This window comes from Gadus chalcogrammus, chromosome 9 (genome assembly GCF_026213295.1).
Source record: "Gadus chalcogrammus isolate NIFS_2021 chromosome 9, NIFS_Gcha_1.0, whole genome shotgun sequence".
NCBI classification, from domain to species: domain Eukaryota; kingdom Metazoa; phylum Chordata; class Actinopteri; order Gadiformes; family Gadidae; genus Gadus; species Gadus chalcogrammus.
Genome location: NC_079420.1, coordinates 6,778,337 through 6,802,878, shown reverse-complemented (window position 1 = coordinate 6,802,878; position 24,542 = coordinate 6,778,337). Strand labels below are relative to the sequence as shown.

At 44.5% G+C, this 24,542-nt stretch overlaps 3 protein-coding genes across 4 annotated transcripts; 2 read left to right on the top strand and 1 right to left on the bottom strand.

Annotated features, from left to right (window-relative positions):
• The first annotated feature begins 619 nt into the window (after positions 1-619).
• irak4 (interleukin-1 receptor-associated kinase 4) lies at positions 620-6,719 on the top strand. 2 transcript variants are annotated; one of them, XM_056598349.1, is made up of 12 exons: positions 620-963; positions 1,045-1,190; positions 1,334-1,477; positions 1,799-1,959; positions 2,034-2,098; positions 2,544-2,658; positions 2,769-2,878; positions 3,072-3,258; positions 3,745-3,807; positions 4,339-4,503; positions 4,665-4,703; positions 4,823-6,719. In XM_056598349.1, exons 1-12 carry the CDS (start codon positions 803-805, stop codon positions 4,823-4,825), a joined length of 1,359 nt encoding a protein of 452 aa, XP_056454324.1. In that variant the 5' UTR covers positions 620-802; the 3' UTR covers positions 4,826-6,719. The 2 variants fall into 2 exon arrangements, with proteins under 2 accessions (XP_056454324.1, XP_056454325.1); XM_056598350.1 differs by having other exon boundaries at positions 4,665-6,719.
• LOC130388809 (twinfilin-1-like) lies at positions 4,887-15,543 on the bottom strand. The gene is made up of 9 exons (XM_056598351.1): positions 15,418-15,543; positions 14,432-14,512; positions 13,857-14,035; positions 12,557-12,652; positions 12,318-12,422; positions 10,073-10,198; positions 8,536-8,686; positions 7,776-7,897; positions 4,887-7,084 (listed from the first exon to the last, which is right to left on the bottom strand). Exons 1-9 carry the CDS (start codon positions 15,440-15,442, stop codon positions 6,917-6,919), a joined length of 1,053 nt encoding a protein of 350 aa, XP_056454326.1. The 5' UTR covers positions 15,443-15,543; the 3' UTR covers positions 4,887-6,916.
• A 315-nt stretch (positions 15,544-15,858) lies between these two features.
• Positions 15,859-24,309, top strand: tmem117 (transmembrane protein 117). Its single transcript, XM_056598749.1, has 3 exons — positions 15,859-16,317; positions 17,937-18,288; positions 24,251-24,309. Exons 2-3 carry the CDS (start codon positions 18,009-18,011, stop codon positions 24,307-24,309), a joined length of 339 nt encoding a protein of 112 aa, XP_056454724.1. The 5' UTR covers positions 15,859-16,317; positions 17,937-18,008.
• Positions 24,310-24,542: the final 233 nt, after the last annotated feature.

Below are 24,542 nucleotides of genomic sequence, written 5' to 3'. Positions count from 1 at the left end.
GTACACATACAATAATAACCTCACCCAATGCCATGTAACAATGCATCTGGTGTTGAATATGTTGCTGTGTTCTTGCGATTGGAAAACACCCCCTTTAGACTGTCCAATGCACACAACACATCAGCATATCTTTCCTTAATGGTCAACCAGTCAGGCATCCCGAAGGCCGGAGCCATATGGAAGTGATCCCAGATCCTGCGTTGCACTAACAAAATGCAAACAGCAACCAGCGCACTATAAACACAGCGTGCACGGCTAATGTAAATAACCCAGCTCATGCACAGTCCATAGCAACCAGCAGACCTTAAAAAAGTAATGTCTCCACTTGAAGGAACGACAGAAAGAAAGAACAAATGAAAGATATATATACGTTTTCACACTGCCCACTAGATGGCGCTAATGCTATGACTACGGGTATGGTGATCGGTTGCGCAACATCGCACCGCAGTTATTATCTATGCAGACATTTCTCCAACAATGTTTTCTTGCTGTAACATCAATCAACCCTGCCTGTAATAGTTGTTTTCAGTAGATGGCTTTCTGGTATGAGGTTTGCATGTCAAAACTAATCACAAACCTGAACATATACTCTCGATGTCCGTGTTGTGGGAGGAGCAGATGTGGACTTGACGGTTTTGGTTCAGGAAGTTGACACTATGAACACAGATATAACAGACTGAAACCATGTACTGTATACAATAGGATAGCTTTAAATCCTACCGCGATCAAATTACTGCACCTATAGGCCTACTCAAAGCATGTGATTAGTGTTGATGCCCGTGAAAAATACGTGGATTACAAGATGAATAAGCAAATCACATCGAGCACATATATCCGCAAACTAAATTTTTCAATACTTCGTAAACTGTCCGACTTTTTAGACCCCGACGACAGATGGAAAGAGGTCATCGTGTTGATAATGAAGCCCAGCGGGGAGCCGAGATACACGCAGATCGAAGTCAGGTAGGCCCTGTGTAGGTGAGGTATTAACGGTCACCCCTTCTGATTTTCATGCTCTTTCATCAGAGGTCATCTCTGTTGCAGGAGGTTTGCGTCCCTTGCAAAGCAGGGGGAGAGCCCCACAATTGATTTCTTGACAAATTGGGGGACCACCAACGCCACGGTGGGCGAGCTGGTGGATATTTTGAAGAACAATAAGTTACTCGCAGCTGCTGCGTTGCTCCTTCCAGGTGAGTGATCAAATAAACGTGACAGTGGAATGACGAAATTATATTTTGTTGTGTTTAAATCACACAGAGGTTAGACCATCAAACGAAAGGGAATGCAAGACTGTACAATTTACCTCTTCTCTTCGATGTAAATGCCACATTAGAGCCTGCATCAGAAGTGCTGCCACAAGCTGAGAATGACAGCAACACACCAACCATTGAATTTGAGCCCCAGAGCTGGCCTTTGCCTGTGTGTCCTAATCCTCAGCCCGAGAAGCCTGCAGAGACAGCTGAACCAGACAGCACAGGTATTGAAGACAATTCAATATATTTATATGCATTCTTAAATCTTATCTAAGATAGTGATCAATTGTAGTTTATATGTCCTCTGCTCTTCCCCACTGGTACAACAGCAAAGTGATGAACATGCCTCATTATGACATTAAAGAGTAGTAATTCATTATGTTTTGATATACCATCAATATAGAATAAGATTGGAAATGCTGATACAATGTGGGATACTGCCTTCTTAATACAGGTTTTCTGTCCAATCGAGGGCAGTAACACATGCTGTGTTTTTCTCCAATGCACCACTGACTATACTACCTTCTGTTCCTCCATCTAAAAAGGTTACTTGAGCTTCTTGTACCACGAACTCATGGACATCACGGGCAACTTTGACGACCGGCCAACGTCGGAGGGCGGGAATCGGCTGGGGGAAGGGGGGTTTGGAACGGTGTACAAGGGTTTTGTCAACAACTTACCCGTAGCCGTGAAGAAGCTCAGTCCAGTGAGTTGACACAAACCCCCAAGTCTCTCATTTAAAATTGCAAAATACACAATGTGATTATTATTTCTCTTCAGGAAGAAGACATCTTAGCGGACGAGTTACGACTTCAATTCCGCCAGGAGATAGAAACTCTGAAGACGTAAGCTTTCTCTTTATTGCATCGGTCTCTTTATCTTTGGTATCTAGTATCTAGGAATGGAGAGACTGCAGCCACCTGCAGCCATTTCATTCACTCACCCTGGATATTCATAGGGTGGCTCCCTACGAATATCTGTAAACAGGCGTCTCAATCATTTTGTTTATGAAAGCACGCTGAACTATTGACCCGAGTGGCTAATGGAAGAGCCTGAGGCATCACCAATTACCTCTCTATGGCTTTCCCTGTCGAATGAGGGAGGGTTGTTGTGTGCAAGGAGATTACAGAGTTAATTTACATAATGGAGATTTAATGGGCCATCATTTGATTCGAGGCGGAGACGAATAACAATTTGAGGTGTTGATATCGGCTTGGAGCACATGAGTGGGCTCGGTGAAATTATAATGATTGTTTTGTTTTTTAATGTCGGCATCCTTCACCCTCACAGTTTGAAACACCCAAACTTGGTGGACATGGTCGGCTTTTCCTGTGATGGACAGTACCCGTGTCTGGTGTACGTCTTGATGGCCAACGGTTCGGTTCTTGATCGGCTGGCTTGTATGGTAAAGTAGCATGGTGTTCATCTGTTGACGGGCTTTCATCAAGGGACGCGGTGACGTGGTGCAGGTGATAAACATGTGGTTCTGGGTTTGTTTCTTTTCCCCTCTTGAAGGAGGAAAGCCCTCCTCTGTCGTGGAGCACGAGATGTTTGATAGCTACAGGAAGTGCCAGAGGTTTGGATTACCTCCACAACAACCACCATGTCCACAGGGATATTAAAAGGCAATTCGGTCTATTATGTTACATTGGAAGTATTTAATATTAACCATGCTAATGATTATGAGAGTTTTCATTACCTCTTAATGTTTCAGAAGCATTTGTTGCTATAAATGAACGCATCCCATTAGTGAGACATTATCTCACTAATGTCTCATGCTTTAGTTGGTTATCCATTACTGTCCAACTGTTCTGCTAGTGGGAATATCCTGCTGGACGACCACTTTGTGGCAAAGATCTCGGACTTCGGGCTGACCAGAGCGTCTCCCACGCGATCGTCAGTCACCATGCAAACAGAGAGGATTGTGGGTACACGTGCGTACATGGCACCCGAGGCTCTGCGTGGCGAGATCACGCCGAAATCCGACGTATTCAGCTTTGGAGTGGTACGTGATCTTGTCTTATCAGGACACAAGCACACACCCACATACATTTATGGGAGTATATTGTGGGCTATTAAGAGGACGATCAAGGTGGGAGGTTATTGGTGAATCATTTCGAACAACAGCATTTCACCCCAAGTTAAATTACTGATATTTAAACAAACGTTTAAATTCCTGCCCGTTCCTGACAGTACCTAGCTTTCTCCATGGCCCCTGAATTGGATCTATTCAAATCTTATGTGGTACGAGCTTGACTGCAGCGTAAAAAAAGAAGCAACTAATCTAGCATCTCATATCAGTTTGCCAGCAGCCTACTCGCTCCGTACATGATCTCCAAGAAAAAAAAGCCCAGTTCGGGAAATTAAACCATCCAAATGGGTCACAGCAAGGTTGGCCGTGGGAACGACAGCTTGGTAGAGACCTTTTGTTGTCCTACGGGGCCATGAAGGTGACCCCCCCTCCCACTCTTCCCCCTTTCTGTCATCACAGGTGTTGTTAGAAATAATATCTGGACTCCCGCCAGTCGACGAAAACCGTGAAATGCCATGTCTGGTAAGCAGGTATTTCATTTGTTATCCTTATGCCCACACGGCGCCACTGTATTCCTCTGGTAGGCTAAGTGCTGAGGAGCAATAGGTCCAGACCTCTGGATATTGTTGTTATGAGTGCATAGTGGTGTGCGACAAGAGTGATGGGTCATTGGGAACTTGATATTCTACTGGTTTGACGCCCAGCCAAAAGGATCTGGGTTAAAATCTCCAGGGTCCTTACGTCTTCCTGGAGGCATCCCCGCGCAAGATGCATAACCCCTTTCTCAGTGGGATTCACTGCCGCTCGGTGTGAAAGCATCTGTTAAACGACTAAATAGTCAGTATTGAAAAGGGCGAAGAGCAGCAGGTGTTACATATTCATGTGTATACTAAATAGTCGTATTCGTTTTTCAAACGGCTGCACATTTGCCTATTTCAAAGTCGCCCATCCTGACCTACTTATAAAGAGGCATCCGGTTTATTACTGCGCTTAGTTCTCCATGACATCACATGACATAGCCGGCTCTGACACCCCCCCCCCCCCCCCCACCAGATGGAGCTGAGGTATGAAATCGAAGACGAGGATGAGGATCTGACCTTGGAGGGCTTCGTGGACAAGAAGATGAGGGACGCAGGCATGGCCCAGGTGGAGAGGACCTACACCCTGGCCTGCCAATGTCTCGAAGACAGGAAGGTTAAACGACCAACCATCAAACAGGTACATTTTATACCTATAATACAAATAAAAATCTGGATCTAAAAGTCTCCTTGTAGAGAAATCCATAGAATACAAATAAGGGATACCCAGAATGAATTCAGTAAGAAGTAGTGCGGTCTGCGGGGCTCGATCGTGTTCACAGTTGGATTTTGTCCCAACAGGTCCTGGCAGAGCTGGAGGATGTCAGCAGAGGTTTTTCTGCTGCAGCATCAGGCACTGGGAGCTGAGCCATGACCTGCCCGTCAAAGCTAAACCCCTCCGATCCTGACCTGGATTCAAATCTATCTGCCCCTGAAACTGATTTTATTGTGCAGTGTTTTGACCAGGGATGCACCGATCAGGATTATTCAGGCTGATAACGATTTTTTGATGTGCCAACAGCCAACATGGGTGATGCCAGATATCTTTGCGCTTTTTCTACGTTTTGCCTGTCAGAGGCTTCAGTCACAAGCCGTGGGGTCCAGCTACAGCAGATGTCTCCAGTGAGATGCAGGCAAGCTATGGCATGGTGGCCATTTATATGGTTAAGTGTCCTAGCTTGATTGAGAGATAGGGCCATTTAAAGAGGACTTATGTTAAATGCAGGACAAACTTTGTCTGTGACTGGACATAATTACCGAGCATCTTATCCTCAATCCGTCTTGTGCACAGTCTTTTGAGTTCTGTGATCGGCAAATTAATACTTGATCACGTGCAATATTGATCATTTGCCGATCGATCACTAATTTGACGCTTATGTTCACATTAGATCCTAGCCCTAATAGTGTTCATAGTTGTTTGGAATGTTTTTCCTCTCATGCACTTTGACACTATTGAATAATAATATTCAATATCATTTCTGTTAGAGAATTTTGGTGATTACGTTTGAATGTCAAATTTGAAAGTGTGTTGGATGGTGGGAAATACATGAAAGTGAATTGTGATTCATATATTGTTAGTAAATAAGTACGGTATTTTGTATAGTACTTCAGAATTGCTTTTGAACAGTCTTATATGTTGCCTTCATTTAAAAATGTGTACCACTCTATTTGTTTTTACTAAATGTTTTATTAAATGTACACAATACATTGAACTGTCATACATTGGAGTGGTTCAAGATATAAAAGGAATTTTATCAAATCAAGTTACAAATAAGATGTAACGATTGAAAAAAGGGAAATAAAAATCAATTATTGCAATACAGTTTAAGCTTTAACTGAACACTTAAAATGCAATACATTCTATGTGCCCACAATGGAAGTAAAAAGAAAAAAAGGTGATGTAAATTAAATATTTTCTTTCTTTAAAAGATCTATGGTAAGAAAACGATTAAGACCACATGATGATAATTTATTTTTCCTATTGTATTCATTCTATGAATAAAAAGGGTAACATCTTCCCCCCTTCAAGCAAGAGGTGAACAAAGATATCGTTTGTAGACAAGCGGGATAGTGACACACATTTAGCACAAGGAACTTTCCCTTTTCTCTTTAAGAAGGGCCCCTCTTTGCACCACCGGTGTTGATCTGTATTGGCCAAGTCAAACCCACCAGTGAGGTCACTAGAGGGACGATTTTAAAATGGCTAATGGACATCACACCCAGTGGCTTAAAGTTTGGTAGGACTTCACTCTGCAATGGGCAGCTTGCTCCTGGATGTATTGCAGGATATTATTTTTGGAAGCATCTACTACTAACCCCCTCCACTCATTCTCTAATGACACCTAGAAATCACCAGCACATAGACAAGATTTTTTAGATCACGGATCACACACGGCTACAGTATGTACATTTACAGCACTTGCATAGAAAAATATGCTTTTCAGCAGATTATTATTTTTTGTTTGTTCCCCGTGTAAACCTGTTGTATAAAAACAGTTTAAAAAAACTGAATACAGGACAAAGTGGGAACATCGAGTAAATTGTGCACGCTATTTCAAGACCCTTTGCGAGTCTTTTTTGCAGTCATATAACATGAATGCCACGCAATGGAATGCAAGTTAGGAATTCAAGCATACTGGCGGATAAGGGGAAGTGTTTTTTATCTATATATTATTGGCACCAATTCTCTTTATTTTTTATTTTTGTGCAAGCTGGCATACGATGTGGCAACGTCACAAAAAGAGCACTTTTTCCAGCCTCTGTTAATATTCAAGAAGTTCTTGCAGTAACTCATCTTTATATCTGAATTCATGCCTCAACCGAAGCGGGGAACAGAGTAATTGGCTCAGCTCATCTTGGTGTGCATAGAACAGTCTCTCAGTGAATGTTTTTTATATATATATATAGACATAGATATAAATCTATATCTATATCACATTTGAGGTCGATGATGTTTGCTGTTTTAATTATTACAAAAAAGTGTGTTGAATGTAACTTTGCCCTTACTCTCGGAATGTTCCACTATGGAGTACTTGGGGGGGTTTGTAGGCTAGTTAGTCATCTTCCCCGCCCTCCGTGGCTGGCTTTGTGATGCGTCGGGCCCCCCTCTTGCCTGTAGGGCCCTTGGGCTTGGCGAAGGCCTGCTTGTGTGCATGCTGCTTGGGGTGGACCTCTTCGTACAGGAAGTCAGCGGTCAGCTCGTCACCATTGTCAATCTCCAGCTACAACCCAATGGAAAGGTACAGATTATAGATGAACAATCTCCAGCTACAACCCAGAGGAAAGGTACTGATTATAGATGAACAATCTCCAGCTACAACCCAGAGGAAAGGCACAGATTATAGATGAACAATCTCCAGCTACAACCCAGAGGAAAGTTACAGATTATAGATTAACAATCTTCAATACACGCAGAGAGAAGGTTGATTATAGATGAAGAATCTCCAGGTACAACCCAGAGGAAAGGTACAGATTATAGATTAACAATCTTCAATATACGCAGAGAGAAGGTCGATTATAGATGAACAATCTCCAGGTACACCTCTGAGAAGATACAGATTATATATCAACAATCTCCAGCTACACGCAAAGAGAAGATAACGAATTATAGATGAACAATCTTAATATACGCATAGAGAAGGTTGATAATAGATGAACAATCTCCAGGTACACCTCAGAGAAAATACAGATTAGAGATGAACAATCATGCATGAAGAGCTCTGGGACCTTTGTAATAATCCCGTATCCAGCAGTCCTACCACCTTACAGCAGAACTTCTGCAGGGCTTCGGCTCAGAGCCCGGCCAAGTGTGTGTTCGAAAGTAGGTGAAATGCCCCGTTCACCCAGATCTCAGCTCATCTGCCGTCTGACTTTGGACATGAATCGGATGTGACATCTGATTTGTGAGTCTACCTTCTTCTCGATCTCCATCTGCATCTGGTTCTCCACCATGTCCACCAGGGGGTTCTTGCAGCTGGAGTACAGCATCCTCTCCCGGATGGTACACGTGTTCAGGGGCATGGAGTAGATGAACACTGCCGCCACCGCCACGCCGATGGAGAGGGGAAACCCAAACACGTCGCACATTTGAGTTTCATCGAAATTACATCTCTGATGTCGATGTCGACATAAAAGGAAGAATTAGACTGAGTAGCTCACTATGGTCATACATTTCGGGATGATTCTCTCTGTTCTCTGGGTCTCAAACGTTACAATTAATTGACTAGCAACATTATCCTGTTGGCAGAATTGTCAAGATTTGTGTCCCAACAATCCCTTTCATGGAATCTCCTGAGACAGCTTGAGTCATCTTAATGAGACACTTTACAAGGAATGCATTCATGGAGAAACATTCATATACAGCAGCAATGATGACAACTGTGCGAGGAGAGAGACAGATTGTGGCAGCAATGGTAAAGTAAAAGGAACAATGCAATACTTAAATGGCTATTTTGCTGTTTGTATTTTACCCAATACTATTCCTTTCAATCAAGAAAACCACAAATCACTATGAATATGTGAACCCCGCTCTAATCCAAACTTGGCAACGTCAGATACCAAAGAAAACACTCAACATGTTTAATCCGAGGACGGTCAGGAGATCGATTGAACCAGCGACCTTCGACCCCAACCTGTTCTAGTTGCCCCAGCTCCTGAGCCCCCTGTATTTCACCTGTCGATTCCAGGTAGTCACCCTCATGGGAGTGTTTGTACAGGAAGAAGTGGTAGCGTGCGCAGTCCTTGGAGATCCTCCTGGGAAGCTCTTTAACGTCGGTGGGCTCCGTGCTAGACAACTTGATCAGCTCCTTCTCAAAATCTATATGCTGTAGACCAAAGAAAACAACAACCAAGCATCAGGAGAAAGGGCGACCACTATCGTGGGGATTTTACAAAACGATTTGCCCAGCAATTAATAATATATTCTGAATCTGAATGTGTGTATATAAGGGGTATAAGAAGTAAAATCGCTCTTTGACTTTCATCATTAGCAGGCTAAGGCTAAAAACATCCTCTATAGTACAACCAATATCATACAATGATTAGCATATGCACCTTGATACACATCATTGCATTGTTGTGCTTGGTTTTAATAATTGATTACTACCATCTCGCTTCTATTCACAGCAATCTGATTTCTCCAACAGTCCGTCAACCAATCACTTTGGATGTATATATTAATGATCAGTATTGTATGGTTGTTTGCTAAATTGCAGGAGGAATAATGTAAATTACATGTTAATATAAATGGCAATGCTAGGGGGGATGGTTCCGTGTTAAAAAACAAATAGAGGAAAATCCTGTTTATCTTGTTGCAGCATTTGCATTTACAACCTCAATTGACCGGCTATCCATGAGCAAACCACAACCTACAGAGACATTTCAACATAACAATGCCACGAGTCCTGTGATTTGGTACCTATGGACAGGTTCCTGCAACCCAAAAAACCACAGTCGCACAAGGGTGATATAAACAGGATCTGAGAAGAGAAGAACCTCAGCCCCCACCACCACCCACACGGTTCCCCTTCACAGAACCCCTTTGAATGGCTCTCTTTGACGACCAGACAATTGGGGCTGTTCAGGTATGGAGCCGTAGCCCCCGCCAGAGCCCTGTTCTGCTCGACTTCATTGTCTTGTAATCTAATCACGAGATAACGCTTCTGAATTTCAATGAGGGGGAGGTGAGCAGGAGATAAAAAAGCGCCTTGGTCCAAAATGAAGACATCATTGTGCCAGTGAGCAAGTCCCTAGCCTACCCCCATAAAATCAAAAAGGGAAGGGAAACCAAAACAAAGCCGCGTTGCATGGTTAGATAACACTGATCGATGCAGAAAAGGTCATTTAACATTGGCAAGTGCTCAATAGTTAAGTTGCACAGCAAGTAAGCAGAAGACTCTCAGAATAAAAAATACTCAATAACAGTAGTCTGACCACTCTGGCTGTGCAACTGTTTGGCGCGGACTTGCGCAACTTGGCTGGGTGGCTGGTTTGAGTGGGAGGGGTTCTGGGAGTGCGATTCTTGTAAACAAAGAAGAGCAGACTGGCCAGTTCTAGGGCGTGGTACTATTTATAACCTTATTGAAGTCCCTGTCGATCGGCGGGGACCTCAGATAGGTCCAGATCGTTTAAAGCTACGAGCTAATTAAAACGATGCCCATTGAGACTTGGGAGGTTGTCCATGTTTCGCTTGTGAAGCCCGGTGTACGTACGAGCTGCACGTAGTTGAGCTCCTTGCTCCTGAAGCGAAGCAGGGCGTCCATGGCGTCTCCGTGCATGGGGAAGGCCACGCCGGGCAGGGTCTGCTGCTTCGTGTCCACGCTGATGTCGGTCTGCACCTGAAGCACACACACAAACACACACGTTTTAAATGCTTTATTTGATTTCACAAATTACATTTAGGATAGTGTTTTGAATAGTTAAGACTTTGTTTCAGTTGAAATGACACACGCACGTTTTTTTTCACACTATCCGAGTACGAGATCCTGTTTGTGGTCAGGGTTTATACCCTTTTCTAGAAGCCACTGCGGCACTGACACAGTGCCGCTAACCAATCAGAGGAGCCGCTTCCATTGGAAGTGACAGGCGCCCCGCAGCAAGACAATGCCGGAGGGAGAAGGAGACATGCCTCACGGCCAGACCACTACATCACATCACATAACATCAGATCCAGAGGCCTGTTGCACTTGAAATGGAATGCACCATAAACATGACTTAGCCTGGAATGAAGAGAATAAGGAGGGTGGCTGGTCTTTGAGGCCTCCGTTTGTTTTGCTCAACTTGTTTTGTTTTCATCATTTGGTCCTCTCTGCGAATGAGACTAATAGGACTTTTTTTGTTGGTGTTGATCAGCTGGGTCAGTGGGAGGATCCATCTCCTCCCCGACCCGGTCGCTTCCCTTTAGGCCACAGGTCTCTTCAGTCACTTCCTTATTTGGTCATGAAGGAGCCCGTAGCAGCACACTAAAAGCCTACCCTCACATTACCACCACTATGACCGCCACCCCTTTAGGTTTCCTCCAAGACAACGAAGCCAAGCTGTTTACATTTACAGTAAAGACTTCCGAAATGAGATGAAAGGAGGTTAAAAGAAAAACGCTAAGTAATGAGAAAGAAGTTACACAAAAACGTCTGCGCTCTGCACCGTCACCGCACAGGACAACAGACGAAGGAAAGAATGACGAAAACGATCCCTTTTGACGTTACATTACAAGTAGGCCAAGCAGCATGGCAAGAGACTGTTGTTCAATCGTCAACAAGCCACCGACACAAACAACCCCAGCTGTTAATTTCAACCTCCAACCACCACGAGTGAATCTGGCACAACAGCAGCATCATAAAATTACAGATGTTATCAGTTCAACCAATATATGCGACTCTCTAAACATGGCTGAAACGAAGACCAAACACCCAGTTTGTCTCTTAAAGGAATACGAGCTACGATACTGTGTAGGCAGTATTTCTACGATACTGTGCATGCAGTATTTCTCATTTCCGCAGATAAACTCAATTTCCTCAGACAGAGCTCTATCTCAACAGGGGGCACAGTGGAGCTTGATATAAGAGCATGTCTTCATCTCGCTGTAGCATCAAACATCAATAGCAGATATTAGTTGTATCCCCATAGGGACTGCAGCAACTCAGCGGTATACCATCTTAACATCAGTGCAAATACAAAGTGTTTTGCCGTTTTGCAAGAGGACACATTCACCCTTGCTAGCTCACAAAATAGATGGTGAAAGTCATTCAGTGTATTTTAGGACGGTAAATAATGCAACACGCAACCCTGTTTTAGCCTGCATTAGTATCATTAGAGATCCCACTGCGTCGGCACGGGGGTGCTACATATGGGCCCAGCGGTATGGGTGTGCGCTGTAAAAGACTAACGGATTCATGATCTGTAGGCAGAGTTGCTGTGCGTGTTCCAGTGCATCAGCATCTTTATTACTGGGCTGTGTTGGTTCCTGCCAAGCAAGCATATGCACTCCTTCTGCTGCCCCTGACCTTGCACTGACACTGACTAGCGATGGTGGCTGTTGCCGTTGTTGTTGTTGTTGTTGTTGCGTCGCCAGCTCTTCATTGATACAGAGCTTTGTTTTAAATACAGTGTGTATATGTCTATCTATATTTCATTGGATCATATACACAGGAAAACCGATAAGGCGGGGGTGTTCAAGGTGTTTCTCCGTTGTGAAAACATCAGAGTCAGCGGGATTCGTGCCTTTGTGGCTTATGAAAAGCGGAAAGTTGAATGATAACTGAAACTTTTAGCAAAGCTCTCGACTGTGACAAAACCTCACACTCCTTAGAAACAATACACTGCTCGGAGTGGATTTCCATATTTTATCTGACAAAACTGAATTTTGAGAGGAGTGGTGCGAATCGCCTCCTTTGTGTGTTCAGCACAGATAAAGTTACAAGCCCCATCATAGCGGGGTGAATGCGTGCGTGCTAGTACCTCGCTCAGCTTAATCTGCCTCAGTTCTTCTTCAGCGGCGGTCAGAGGAAGAGGAGCAGCCTGAGAGGTGAGAAACTTCTTGTAGCCGCTGAGATTGACTTCGTCCTGTGGAGAAAAACCAACCACACCATGTGACTCGTCATAGGGCTTATGTTATTGATAATGGGCTTTACAAGAACACGCACAGCACGTAAGCATGCGCATCCAAAAACATAGAAACTGTTAGAAAGTCCACCAACCAATGTGGTGCCAAAGACCTCGTCCTTGATGATTCCACCCCCAAACTCCTTCTTCAGGGTGGCCCGGGTTGCAGCGTACAACATCTTAGGTCGGACCTGTTTTCAGATAATCGTAAAAAAAAAAATCGTAAATTCATTTATTCTACTACAATTAAATTACTTTTTCGATGAATAAATCAACAATTTAACATATGAAGGGTGATTCTTAACAGCAGCGGACCAAGCTACCAAGGCCTAAAGCCCTGATTTTCATTAGTGATTACTTTCTAATCGAAGGCACACATTCGCATTTCTGTGGGTTTTAAAAGCAAATGTTGGCGAATGTTCTGCCCCTTAACTCATCCATTGAACCATGTCCTATTGACACTCCTGATTGATACCCTATACGTTTTCAGACATCCCCTCGACTGCATTGGGCCGGTTGTGAGTGCAAACCAATAAAGTATCAACCACTCCTGTTTAGTTCATCCCCTGCACTCCCTGAACTGCACGGCAAGCATTCGAAAATGTATGCAGCGCTTGACAAGTCTCAACCAGCCGACCTGGAATGTTTAACTCAAGTCTAGAGCCCGGGTTAGCGTCCGGGCTCTACCGCCGGCCAATCTGCCTGTTCGGAAGCCAAAGAGGCTGTGCCGATGCTGTGGAAATGTGACACCATCACAGTGCCAATTCACAGGAAGTGGTGCATCATGGTGCACTTTTTAAAGTAAACAAATACAATGGTTCCGGCGCAACATTGTGTCCGGGATGTGTGAAGAGCTGAAAGGGCAACTCCGGTCTGGGTGATCAAACCTTCATTCATTTTCTCTTTGGCCTAACCTTCATGTATCCAGGAAGGCATGTTTTTTGCAAGAGAGACGGTTTCTCCTGACTTTACTCAAACATTTATTACCATTACAATTTGACAAAATCGCTCCAATGTGCTTTTTTGTGAAGAACATATTGTAAAGATTCACTGTTATCCTGTCCACATACTCTGTACTGATGCACATCGATTCCAACAGTCTAAAGTGCTTTATTGCCATTGTTTACATTAGCGGTAGGCGCGCTCACGCTAAAAGCCCTTTAATAAAATCGCTACAAGGAAGTAATTCAGAATAATTATATCGATAACGGATGTCAAGAGATACAGTTACGATACCAAGACCAGTAATGTCCTTTAAGTTCCCAATAAAAGAAGAGCCACGGTTATAACAGCAATGACTAGATCAGCGCGTTACTTAACTGCTTAAGAATCAACAACCGTAAAAGCTTTTTGATAAGCTACAATGTGTTTTGTTTTGTGCTTGGGTTCTCTTACAGGTGAGCGTTCCGGTGACCAGGCCAGTAATATCCACTCATAGCCCTGGTTGTTTGAGGAGTCCAACCGGTACAGAATGTAGCAGGGCATGCCTTCTTCTAGGAGTGGCAGGACTAGGGAATCGTACTCCTGGTCCCATTGCTTTGAGGCTTGCCTGGTGCAGCCAAGAGCCAACTGCTCTGGAGAGGAGACAGGTGAGGGGGAAAGCATTACAGATGCCCATGTTCTCCACAATGTTGGTCATTAAATGTTTAACTGAACAAAAAGCAGTGGAAGAATGAATGAAGACTTTCCAGCATATTCATATAGACCTGGAATTTAGTATGTATATTAAGATTATAATCAGTCTTTAAAAAGTTGAAAGCAAATGTACTATTCAAGCACAATATCATACAAAACCAAAAATGAAACCTTTGATCGTGTAATTCACACCATGTCAAACGACACGGTCGAGAGGCATGTCTCCCCAACACTACTATGATAAACAACACACAGTACTGATGCATCAAAACACTGTCTGATACAGCACTCCTCTGAGGAGCCAGTTGCAGCATCTCAAAGGCCCTTCTGCTTACCATCGTCAATGACAACCTTCAAGACTCTGAACTGGTCTCCGTTCCTGGCATCGGCAAAGGCGTTCTTTAAGTCGTTACCCGCTGTGGATGACATGGAGATTAAACATGACTTTGCGTTTACTCTTGATGGAATTCAATCAAATTGGAGGAGATATGATCTTGGATGTGTTTACCAATTGATTTGATGAAGACATCCATGATCATATCTTAAAGAACAATAGAGTAGATCATGTCATAGAACATGTGTTTATGAATCAACATATGTGAAATCCATGATAATGGTCCTTATTCTTAGTATAAGCATGCCCTTCACGTAAACTGAGTTTCACAAGTACACAGAATAAGTAGCAATGCACCATTACAGACACACATTCTAACACCTTAGCAAGTCTATATAAATATACGTCTGCTCATTGGTGTGAGACAACCATTCACACTCAACCACAATCTGTCTGATTGACTTATACAGTCTTGTGATATACATGTCATAAATACCATGGGAAGGGCCAGCATATTGAGTCTGCTCATCTTACGTTTGTAAAGAATAATCAACGACATACCGATACTGGGTCGACCTTTTATTTACAGGATATAACCTGGGGTTAAACGTGTGAGTTTTTTTTAGATGAATCGTTTGAAGGCGTTGTCCGATTGTTCGAAGTTGAGAACGATACAAAGACTCGACTTGTTTGGAAAGGAGCAGACACAAGGACACGACCACATTTGATACTAAACGTGAAGAGCAATGGATGGTCGTGACATACACCTGTTGCAGTTCTGCACACACAGTCATACTCAATTACGTTCTGAATCAAAACGGTGGACAGACACACACACATCTCAGGTTAGCTGGAGCTAGCTCGTCTGAGCGCTAGCTTTCCTAGATTTGCTCCACGTCTCTGGAAGTTCAGCAGAAACCACAAACACACACACACTGAGCTCAGAGTGTCTTCACGGTCCGCACATAGAAATATAAACGCTGTTACCTTGAATTCCCGTTTGGTGTGACATTTTGCTTTAAATCTTATGACTGAGACGAATAAAAGCTGAGCAGGCAAACCCCGAAGGAACAGCAGACCAGGAAGCGGACTACACTAAAACCGGAAGCGGACTACAGCGGAAGGATCCTCCCACCGGTACGCGTCGTCATCAGCCCCACGATCACGTGATCAAACATGTGCGTAGCAGCTCCTTCGGCGTGTACGGGGTTATTGCGCGCGCACACACACACGCGCACGCACCAACATCAGCACCACTCTGAGATTATGAGTAAGGCCCACATATTATGAAACAGTATTTAATCTGCGTGTCTCGGAGACACGCACGTTAAACATGTGGGCGTCTTTGGGGAACATCTGATGACATCTTTTCCTTTCTCTGCTTGTCAACCACTCCTGGTAATAATAACAAATAAGTAAATACAATAGCAAAAACCATAGCCTACTACTGGTTTACTTGCGTTGCGTTCAACTCAATGCGCGTACGCGCACGGTGGGCATAAGCGTTCATCGCGGCCCCGCGCACATCTGCTGCACGGTGTACGGTAGCATCATCCCAGAGACGGGAGCAACCAGGGGAGCGCTTCCGCTGTGCTGAGCAAGCAGCCGGTAAATGGACAGCCGACACAATGGCAGAGGATTTGGGGGCGCCTCTGTCATAGCGAAAAACAACAGGTCGCATGGATAATCCCGCCACATTTGAGACAGCCACCATGGTTCAGCTGCTCCACGTCTGGTGTTGTTTGGGTTGACCGCCGGAGAGCCACCACCACAACCATCACCACCAAAGTGGCTTTGCGAGGCTCGATGTGGCTGAAGAACCGACGTGCGGTTGCGGGTGCGGGTGCGGGGCTTGTCGTCCTGTCTATCGACTGAGAGACAGACAAGGTATAGATCACCGCGGGGCAGGTGCGTTGCTTTATCGTTTTGATTGACATGGACACACATATGAGAGGGGGGGTTGAGCTATGTGCTGTCGACGCTGCAACCCGATTTATGTGCACACTATAGTGTTTAAATCGTGCTCTCTGCAGGACCTGCTCCCAGATACACTCATGTTGTGTTCGAGATTGCAGGATTTGCGATGGTTTTTAGTAGGACCGTTTAGCGGCGCTGACAGCTGGGTCATGCGTGTGTGTTCGTGGAGTTGTGCTCCGACGTGAACGATACAGAAACCCTCAGAATCAGGAAACCAATATAACTGGATTCCTTAGAAATAACAACGCTTCTTTGTGCATTTCCTGTAGTGTTCGTGGCAATAATCTTTCCTATTGGCCAGTCCATGGTCAGATAGAAATTTTAAGGTGGTCCAGGGGCTTTTTAGAGGGGCGTTTATTATTAACACAAAATCATGAAGGCTTATTATACCGAATATAATATTCCTTAATGGTCAGTTTGTAACGTGCATATTATCTCTTATACCCATATGGGGAAAACCATTTGGCCTATTCCTATTTCTAAATAGACTGTTAGCTTGGATATCATTTCAAAATGTTTCAATAATACACACATTAATGCCGGGACATGACCGTCCAATTGCCACCGTGGGTATTTTAGGAAACGGTGTCACAGCCGGGAACCGATTTAGAAGGTCCAGCTAAAAGTCAGGGCCGTAATTTGAGGAAAGTGACGACGCATTGAGGGTAACGTTGCACTACAGACTGCCTGTCTCTTTACCATTACATAAACAAAAGATTCTCACGATTGTAACTGATTAATCTTCTTCCTTTCACGTCGTTACTCAGTTTCTTTACAGTTTCTGTTGGTCTATTGACTATACACTGGATGGATGCACGGAATTTGCTGGTACTCTCAAACGAGTGACAGTTCTACCTAATATAGCTGATGAGTTCATGTTTCTGGTCCCTTTCCCACAAGCTATCTCATTTCGAAACGAAGCCATGGATGGTCATAGTGTTGTCACATAACCATCAGAGAATTTCACATAATCCTAATATTTACCCACCGGTAATCTCCGTCAGGGGATATGTAGTCAGGCTTATCTGTCTCTCCAAAAGCATTCATCAAACAAAACAAAAACAGGATAGTCTAGCAGTCATGTGGTTGACTTGAAGCCAAAAGGCTCTGGGTTCGAACACCAATGCCAACAGTCTACCTATCTGTTGGCATCCCTGATGCCAACATCCCTGATGCCAACAGGGATGCACCCTCCTTCCCCCTCTGGCTACACTATTACACAACCAAACACACACACACACACACACACACACACACACCTTAAGGGACCAACATCCAGACTCCCAACCCAGTTTAACGCCCCCACCTTTGGGCTACACTCTACCAATCTCCCCCCACACCTCCAGGGACCAACCACTAGACTACCACCCAGCGTAAAGCCCCAACCTCTGGGCTACACAACAACCCCCCCCCCCCCCCCCTCCTCCTCCTCCTCCAGGGACCAACCACCAACCACTACCACCTCTGTTCAACACCCCCCGTCCCTCACGCCTATCTAACTGCAACCCCCTTCTCCTCCCCACCCACAGGTGGCCCCCCCCCGACTGCCGGGTCCGTAGCCGCGCCGGGGCAGGGTGGGGTTGGGACTCGTCGCCGTCGCCATGGAGATAGACGCGCGTTTCCGCTACTACTTCCAGCACCCGTGGTCGCGCATGTTCGTGGCCTACCTGGTGACCTTCTGCAACTTCCTGATCTTCGCCGAAGACCCCATCTCCCACAGCCAGACGCAGACCCACATGGCCGTGGTGGGGAACTGCTTCTCCTTCCTGTTCAACAAGTACCCCGGCGGGGGCTGGAACGCCGTCAAGGTGGTGTGCTGGATCCTGGCCATCATCACCGGCCTGCTGGCCGGGAAGTTCATCTTCCACCGGCGCCTCTTCAGTGAGTTACGCGGGAGAGGAATGTGTGTGTGTGTGTGTGTGTGTGTGTGTGTGTGGGAGTGCGTGAGTGTGTTTTTAGGTGGTGTTATTCCAAAGCTGAATAGAGAGAGAGTTTTGTTATGTGTGTCTGTTGTGCTTGTAGGTCTGTCCACACAGTGAAGGCAGTGTTTGTGTGTAAGTGTGTGTGTGTGTGTGTGTGTGTGTGTGTGTGTGTGTGTGTGTGTGTGTGTGTGTGCGTGTTTGTGTGAATGTATGTGTGTGTGTGTGTGTGTGCGTGTTTGTGTGTATGTGTGTATGACTGTGTGAATGTATGTGTATGTGTGTGTGTGTGTGTGTGTGTGTGTGTGTGTGTGTGTGTGTGTGTGTGTGTGTGTTTGTATGACTGTGTGTGTGTGTGTGTGTGTGTGTGTGTGTGTGTGTATGACTGTGTGTGTGTGCGTGTGTGTGTGTGTATGTGTGTGTGTGTGTGTGTGTGTGTGTGTGTGTGTGTGTGTGTGTGTGTGTGTGTGTGTGTGTGTGTGTGTGTGTGTGTGTGTGTGTGTGTGTGTGAATGGAATGTGCTGCCTCATGGTTGTGTTGCGGTGGGTTTCCTGCTGGAATCTTTTAGCCTCTGGTATTATCAATAAAATATTGTTTTTGTTTTCACATTCCTCATCTCCCATGATCCTTTTGAATACAAATTGATTTGCTGCACTGTTTTTTCTTTCTTCTTCATGTTGAATATCTTATTATCTCTTGGCCAATTTGGTTAGGCGGAAAATCTATTATCAGGCTTTACGAATATATTGGATAGTTTACAAATCGAGTTAGTACCCTCATATTTTATTCATCAGTGGGATATTTTTGTATTAGCACTCAGTCCAGACTCAGTCCAAGAAGATTTCTTGACTACATTTGCGTGATTTATTTTTGTGCTTTTTTTTTTCAAAATGAAGAGTAAACACACATACAAAACGGACCGGGCAGTTTACCTAGCATTTCAACTAGTTCCCCTTGCTTTGCACCTAGTTTACCTAGCATTTCCCCTAGTTCACCTCGCAATTTACCTAGCATTTCCCCTATTTTACCTAGCATTTCACCTAGTTCACCAAGCATGTCCATCTAGTTCACCTAGCATCAAGAATGTCATTGCGTCCCCCCCTCCTTCCATTTACTGATTCGTAATCGACACACGCATGTCGGTTTCCAGATCCCTTCCTGCGACATGTCCTCCTCCTCCCTTCCTCCTCATTTCCTTCCATCCTCTTTTCACAACAGCATGCCATCCCTCACTTCTCCCCCCCCCCAGCTCCTCACCCCTGGGCATGCAGCCCCTCTTCAAAACAAGCCCAGAGTCACATGGCTCCCGGCATGCGATTACATCACACGGTGGTGGCGAGCATGCGATTCACCCCACGGAGCGCACCGTATAATAATATCAACCCAGAACTCTCCTCTCTGTGGATACCATCAGCGATGAGTCCTCCACGAGAGGTAATTAGGGGAGTGGAGTGGCTCACCCTCTGTTAGTCACTTGCTGCAGTCTGTGAGTGAGTGGACGGCTGTAATGAGTGAGTGTAGTGTAATGACACAATCCTCGCAAATACGTGTCGTCTGAACACAGTGCGCTCGATTAAAAGGGGAAAGCCGAACCAATAAAAACGTATCGGAGGGTAGGAGCATTTTGTTGAGCTGCTTTTATCCAGGGGAGCCGGTAGGGGCTAGGCATCTTGCTCAACATGTCTGAGCCAATAGGATGTGGACATTGATGACCTTTAATGATACAATAACAATCTGCCGTGAAAAGGTTGTGTTACGAAAGCTCCCTGATATTTTACTTTGTTGTGTTCGTTGTTTTCAGTTGACATTTTGTCGGCGCTCGATTCCAAATCAACGGTCCCAGCGAACAAGCTCTCAATCCCGAGACTCGCATCACAGGAACTGTGGAAACAATGTATAGCACATATCGATTGTTATGTCCTGTTTCAGTAGAACTGTTGCGTTAATAACGAAATGATTACTACAAGTGTTTCCCTCAACTCTGGGAATCCTTTGAAACCACGGTAGTAGTAACCCTTGAGTCACACTTTGTTTTCTTTAGTCATAAGAATACGGTCTCAGCTCAGATGCTTGGGCCCAGGGAAACCAGGGTAAGCTTTTACACTCACATGGCTTCAGGATAGAGAGAGAGAGAACAGAGAGAGAGAGAGAGAGAGAGAGGGAGAGAGAGAACACAGAGAGAGAGAGAGAGAGGGAGAGAGAGAGGGAGAGAGTGCACAGAGAGCCGAGAGAGAGAGAGAATCATACAGTATCCAGGTAGAGCCGATGCACTCCACAGAGATGTGGAGCTGCAGGGGTCGACAGATGGCGTGTGTGTGTGTTTGTCTGTGTGCGTGTGCATGTACCTGCGTGCGTGCGTGCATGCTTGCGTGCATGCGTGTGTTTGCGTGCGTGCGTGTGTGTCTGGGCACTTGCGAGCATGACAGGATAAACATCCATGAACCACAGCAATACAATAATAACAACAGCACAATGAACATTTGGAGATAGAGTATCACCCACCTCTCTTTCGAATAGATTTTTAAAAATAGCTATAGTGGAGAGAACTAGAGAGAACAGGAGCCCACGTAAGAACTACCATTCATTATAGACGCCTCACATGCAGCTCAACTCAACGTGGCCTACTTCAGTAACAACATCTACTTAATTTACCTTAATTCTTTCAACAGTATTTGTTTTGTAGATGGGTGTAAACGTATTGTCAACATTTCAGTTCTTATAGCTTTTTATTTGTATTCAAGTCGTATCTTGTCTTGCGTGATTTGCACAGTTTTTGTTGTGGCTGTAGCCCCTGCAGTTACCTTCTAGAATAGACGTTTTATATCTTATCTTATCTTTCCCTATCCTCACCGTCTTCGATGTGGATGGTGAGTGAGAGCTCTTTGCTATATAGTTTCAGCCCGATAGAGCACTTCAGGTAAATGATTGCATCAGGGCAGACATCTGTGCCCTGCTGCTCTTTGATAATGGCCCCGGTGCCTAAAGAATGCTGGCACTATATCCAAACACTGATCAATGAAAAGTGCTTAGGGTGATGGCTGGGGAAACATTGGCTATATATATTTGCTGTTCTTTCGTTTGCTGTGCTCTGAGACTGCTCTTCATTCATGGTGCTCTTCGGGATTCATTTTCTCTTAGGTATATTTTCCAGCATGTGCCTTCAGATTTTGAACATGCTATGTTTCATAACATATAAATACCATACATTTGTGAGAATCTAATGAGAACAAAACAATTAGGGCTTTATGAGCTTATGAAAATCCAGAAATAAACATGCAATGTTCGTTGATCAACGTTGCAAGCTTCCTACAAGGGAAGCATGTGTTCCCGCCTCCACTTCCACCCACTCAAACACGACCCATTTCTTATATTGTCACACAATGCAACTCCTTCTCGTGCTAATCTGTAACATTACACAACCGTATTGGCCCTGTGGGGAGTGTGAGCCGAGCTCTGAGTGGGAATCCTTCATGTCTCTGCCTTTGTGATGACAACAAACCAGATTGCACCGGAAAGACAAGTTCTCTTGGGACGGTACCTCAAAGACTCTGAAAGCGACCTGTTAGTATTCTGTCAGGCCATACTTTAGGCCAAATTATACTTTGTCAAAAAGCCCCAATGGGTACACTACCTTGTGAGGGCAGCATGATTCACAATAATTTGATTAATTGGAGAGATTCCATCGCGCCGGGTTTCAAGATTTGATGAACGATAGTGGTTTGGACCAACCGGTCTCCTACGATGAAGGACGTGAGCTATAGACGTCGATATACATATGGTTCTTCCAATCCCCTGCCAGGCGCCTGCCCTTTTCAAAGGACACTTTCCAAGGACGACTTCCTAGATGGCTGTGTGTAACCAAATGTGGCATCAGGTTAACACCTAGGTGCATCCCTCCAAAAAAAGGGTGCAACTGAAGGACATTTGCATCCCTCGTGAGAAGATTTTACGTTCATGTGTTTGGCACGTCCTCTTCTCACTGTAGAGATAAGACCAGATGTCACTGCATGCCTGACTTTTGGGGGATTTGCAGGACTATACTCTGCTGAACTGTTAATTCAAGCACCAGTGTAGAGACCCACAAGTGTACCTCAGGCGGCTATTGAACGCAGAAGTCGAATTTGGCCTTTAAGGCTAGAGGGTGTGTCTGGCATCTCGGTTCCAGTGGGCGGTATGGGCCAATGACTTCTGGTCCTTCAGTGGCTGTCATTACCAATTTGTGTTAAACTTAGAGGTCACGCCATGGTTCCTCGCTTCTATTTTAGTGTCCTTTTATTTTAACGGCAGTGTTGGTGGTGTGTACAACGGGCTGGAATAAAGCATTGTCTCAGTTCAACTGCAACCTTTTAGGAAAGGGGACATGCCGCCAATTTGAGGGCATTCACCAACAGATGTGTTCAGATATTAATAAGTTAAACAACTGTAAATGGGTTTCATTCGGCTTTTTAGGGTTCTATTCCATGGTGAACCGTGTCAAAGCCCTCTCTGCAGTTTGAATCCAGCCCCATGTTAAAGCGTCGTTAAACCCCTCAATTATTCATGAATGAAGCTAATCGAAACGAATGACACATCAATTTCTAGCAGGCGAAGGGGTAAGTATACGTCTTAGGTCGGACGGATAACCATAATGCACCTCGGCTCTTTAGAAAACTGCCACCTTTTCAGTTAATCATATAACGACCATGCTAATGACCCTCTCCGCTACAATGCTAAAGACCCTCTCCCCTAAACTGACAAATTGAATGTCTGGTTTCAACAAAAGCCGAAATGATGAAGCCCCCTCAACCTGTCAACTTGGCTCTCTGTTGCCGGTAATTCAAACATAGCCTCCTTTTTGTGGTCTTGTATTAAACAAGCGTATATCACGACTGACCTCACTCAAGTGACAATTTGAACCAACCGCCACGGCTTCTAGCTGGCCTTTATGAGGCACTGGGCCGATTAACAAAATGTTACAAATGTTATTTAGATCGAAAAGACGGAGGAAAACTAATAATATGATTACAGAAAAAATGTTCCAAAAATAAATTGTGAAAACTGTTCTTTTCTTTTTTAACTAACTTTTATTAGATTTTGTTATTTTATAAGAATCTTTGGAAAACTTAAATAAAAAAAAAGTACCATCTGGTCGAGCAGTCATCAGAACACCCACAATAAACTGCAAATGAAAGGAACACATCCAAGAGATGACTTTTTATTTTCTTTTTTTTCAATGTGTACAAAGTGTAAAAATCTTTAGAACTATCACTTTCATCTATAACTAAGGTCTTACACACAATTGTTTCCCCAAACAAAGCTTATCCTTAGTCTTGCTCATTTTGTCCCCCAGCTACTTTCTAAATGCCATTTTAGAAATGCATCCAGCATACTTTCATGGTAGATGCCTTTATGGAACCTCAGTCTTAGAATAAACAATATTGAAGTGTTTAAGGGTAGCAGTTTGGTGTCATGATGTGCATGAGCAATTCTAGAACTCCAGATCTACACTCATGAATGGTGACAATACCGATCTGACTGGATCAGTTTGTCATTTTAATTAAGACAAACATCGTGATGTTGGGATCCAAATAAGCTTACAATTGTCCCACAACAGGAAAAATCGATATTTTTAGACTAGTGTGTGTATGTGTGAGCCTGTGTGTGGGTGTATTCATGTGTGTGTATGTGTGTGTGTGGATATGTGAGTGTGTGTGTGTCTGTATGTGTGTGTGTGTGTGTGTGTGTATGTGTGTGTGTGTGTGTGTGTGTGTGTGTGTGTGTGTGTGTGTGTGTGTGTGTGTGTGTGTGTGTGTGTGTGTGTGTGTGTGTGTGTGTGTGTGTGTGTGTGTGTGTGTGTGTGTGCATGTGTCTGTCCCCGTGCATGTGTGTGAGAGAGAAAGCGAGATTTCATTCTGGTTACTTAGCTTCTCTGCCTGGTTCTGCAGGGCCACTCTCGCAGGCCCGCAGGCAGCCATCTGTCTCCTGTCCTACTGTGTTACAGTGACCTACCGGGCCTGTGGCGGCCTATGAGTGGGGAGGAACGCCATCAGCTGTGTGTCCGAGTAGGATGCGTTTCATTTTTATCACATCACTTTGTGTTGCTTACATTTCTGCACATGTATTGATGTACGTGTGCGTGCGTTTGCACGCATGTGCGTCTATGAGCATCTGAACGTAAGCATGTATGTTTGTGCGTCCCCCACCACACAGTGTTTCAGACGTGCACCAGCATGTGTG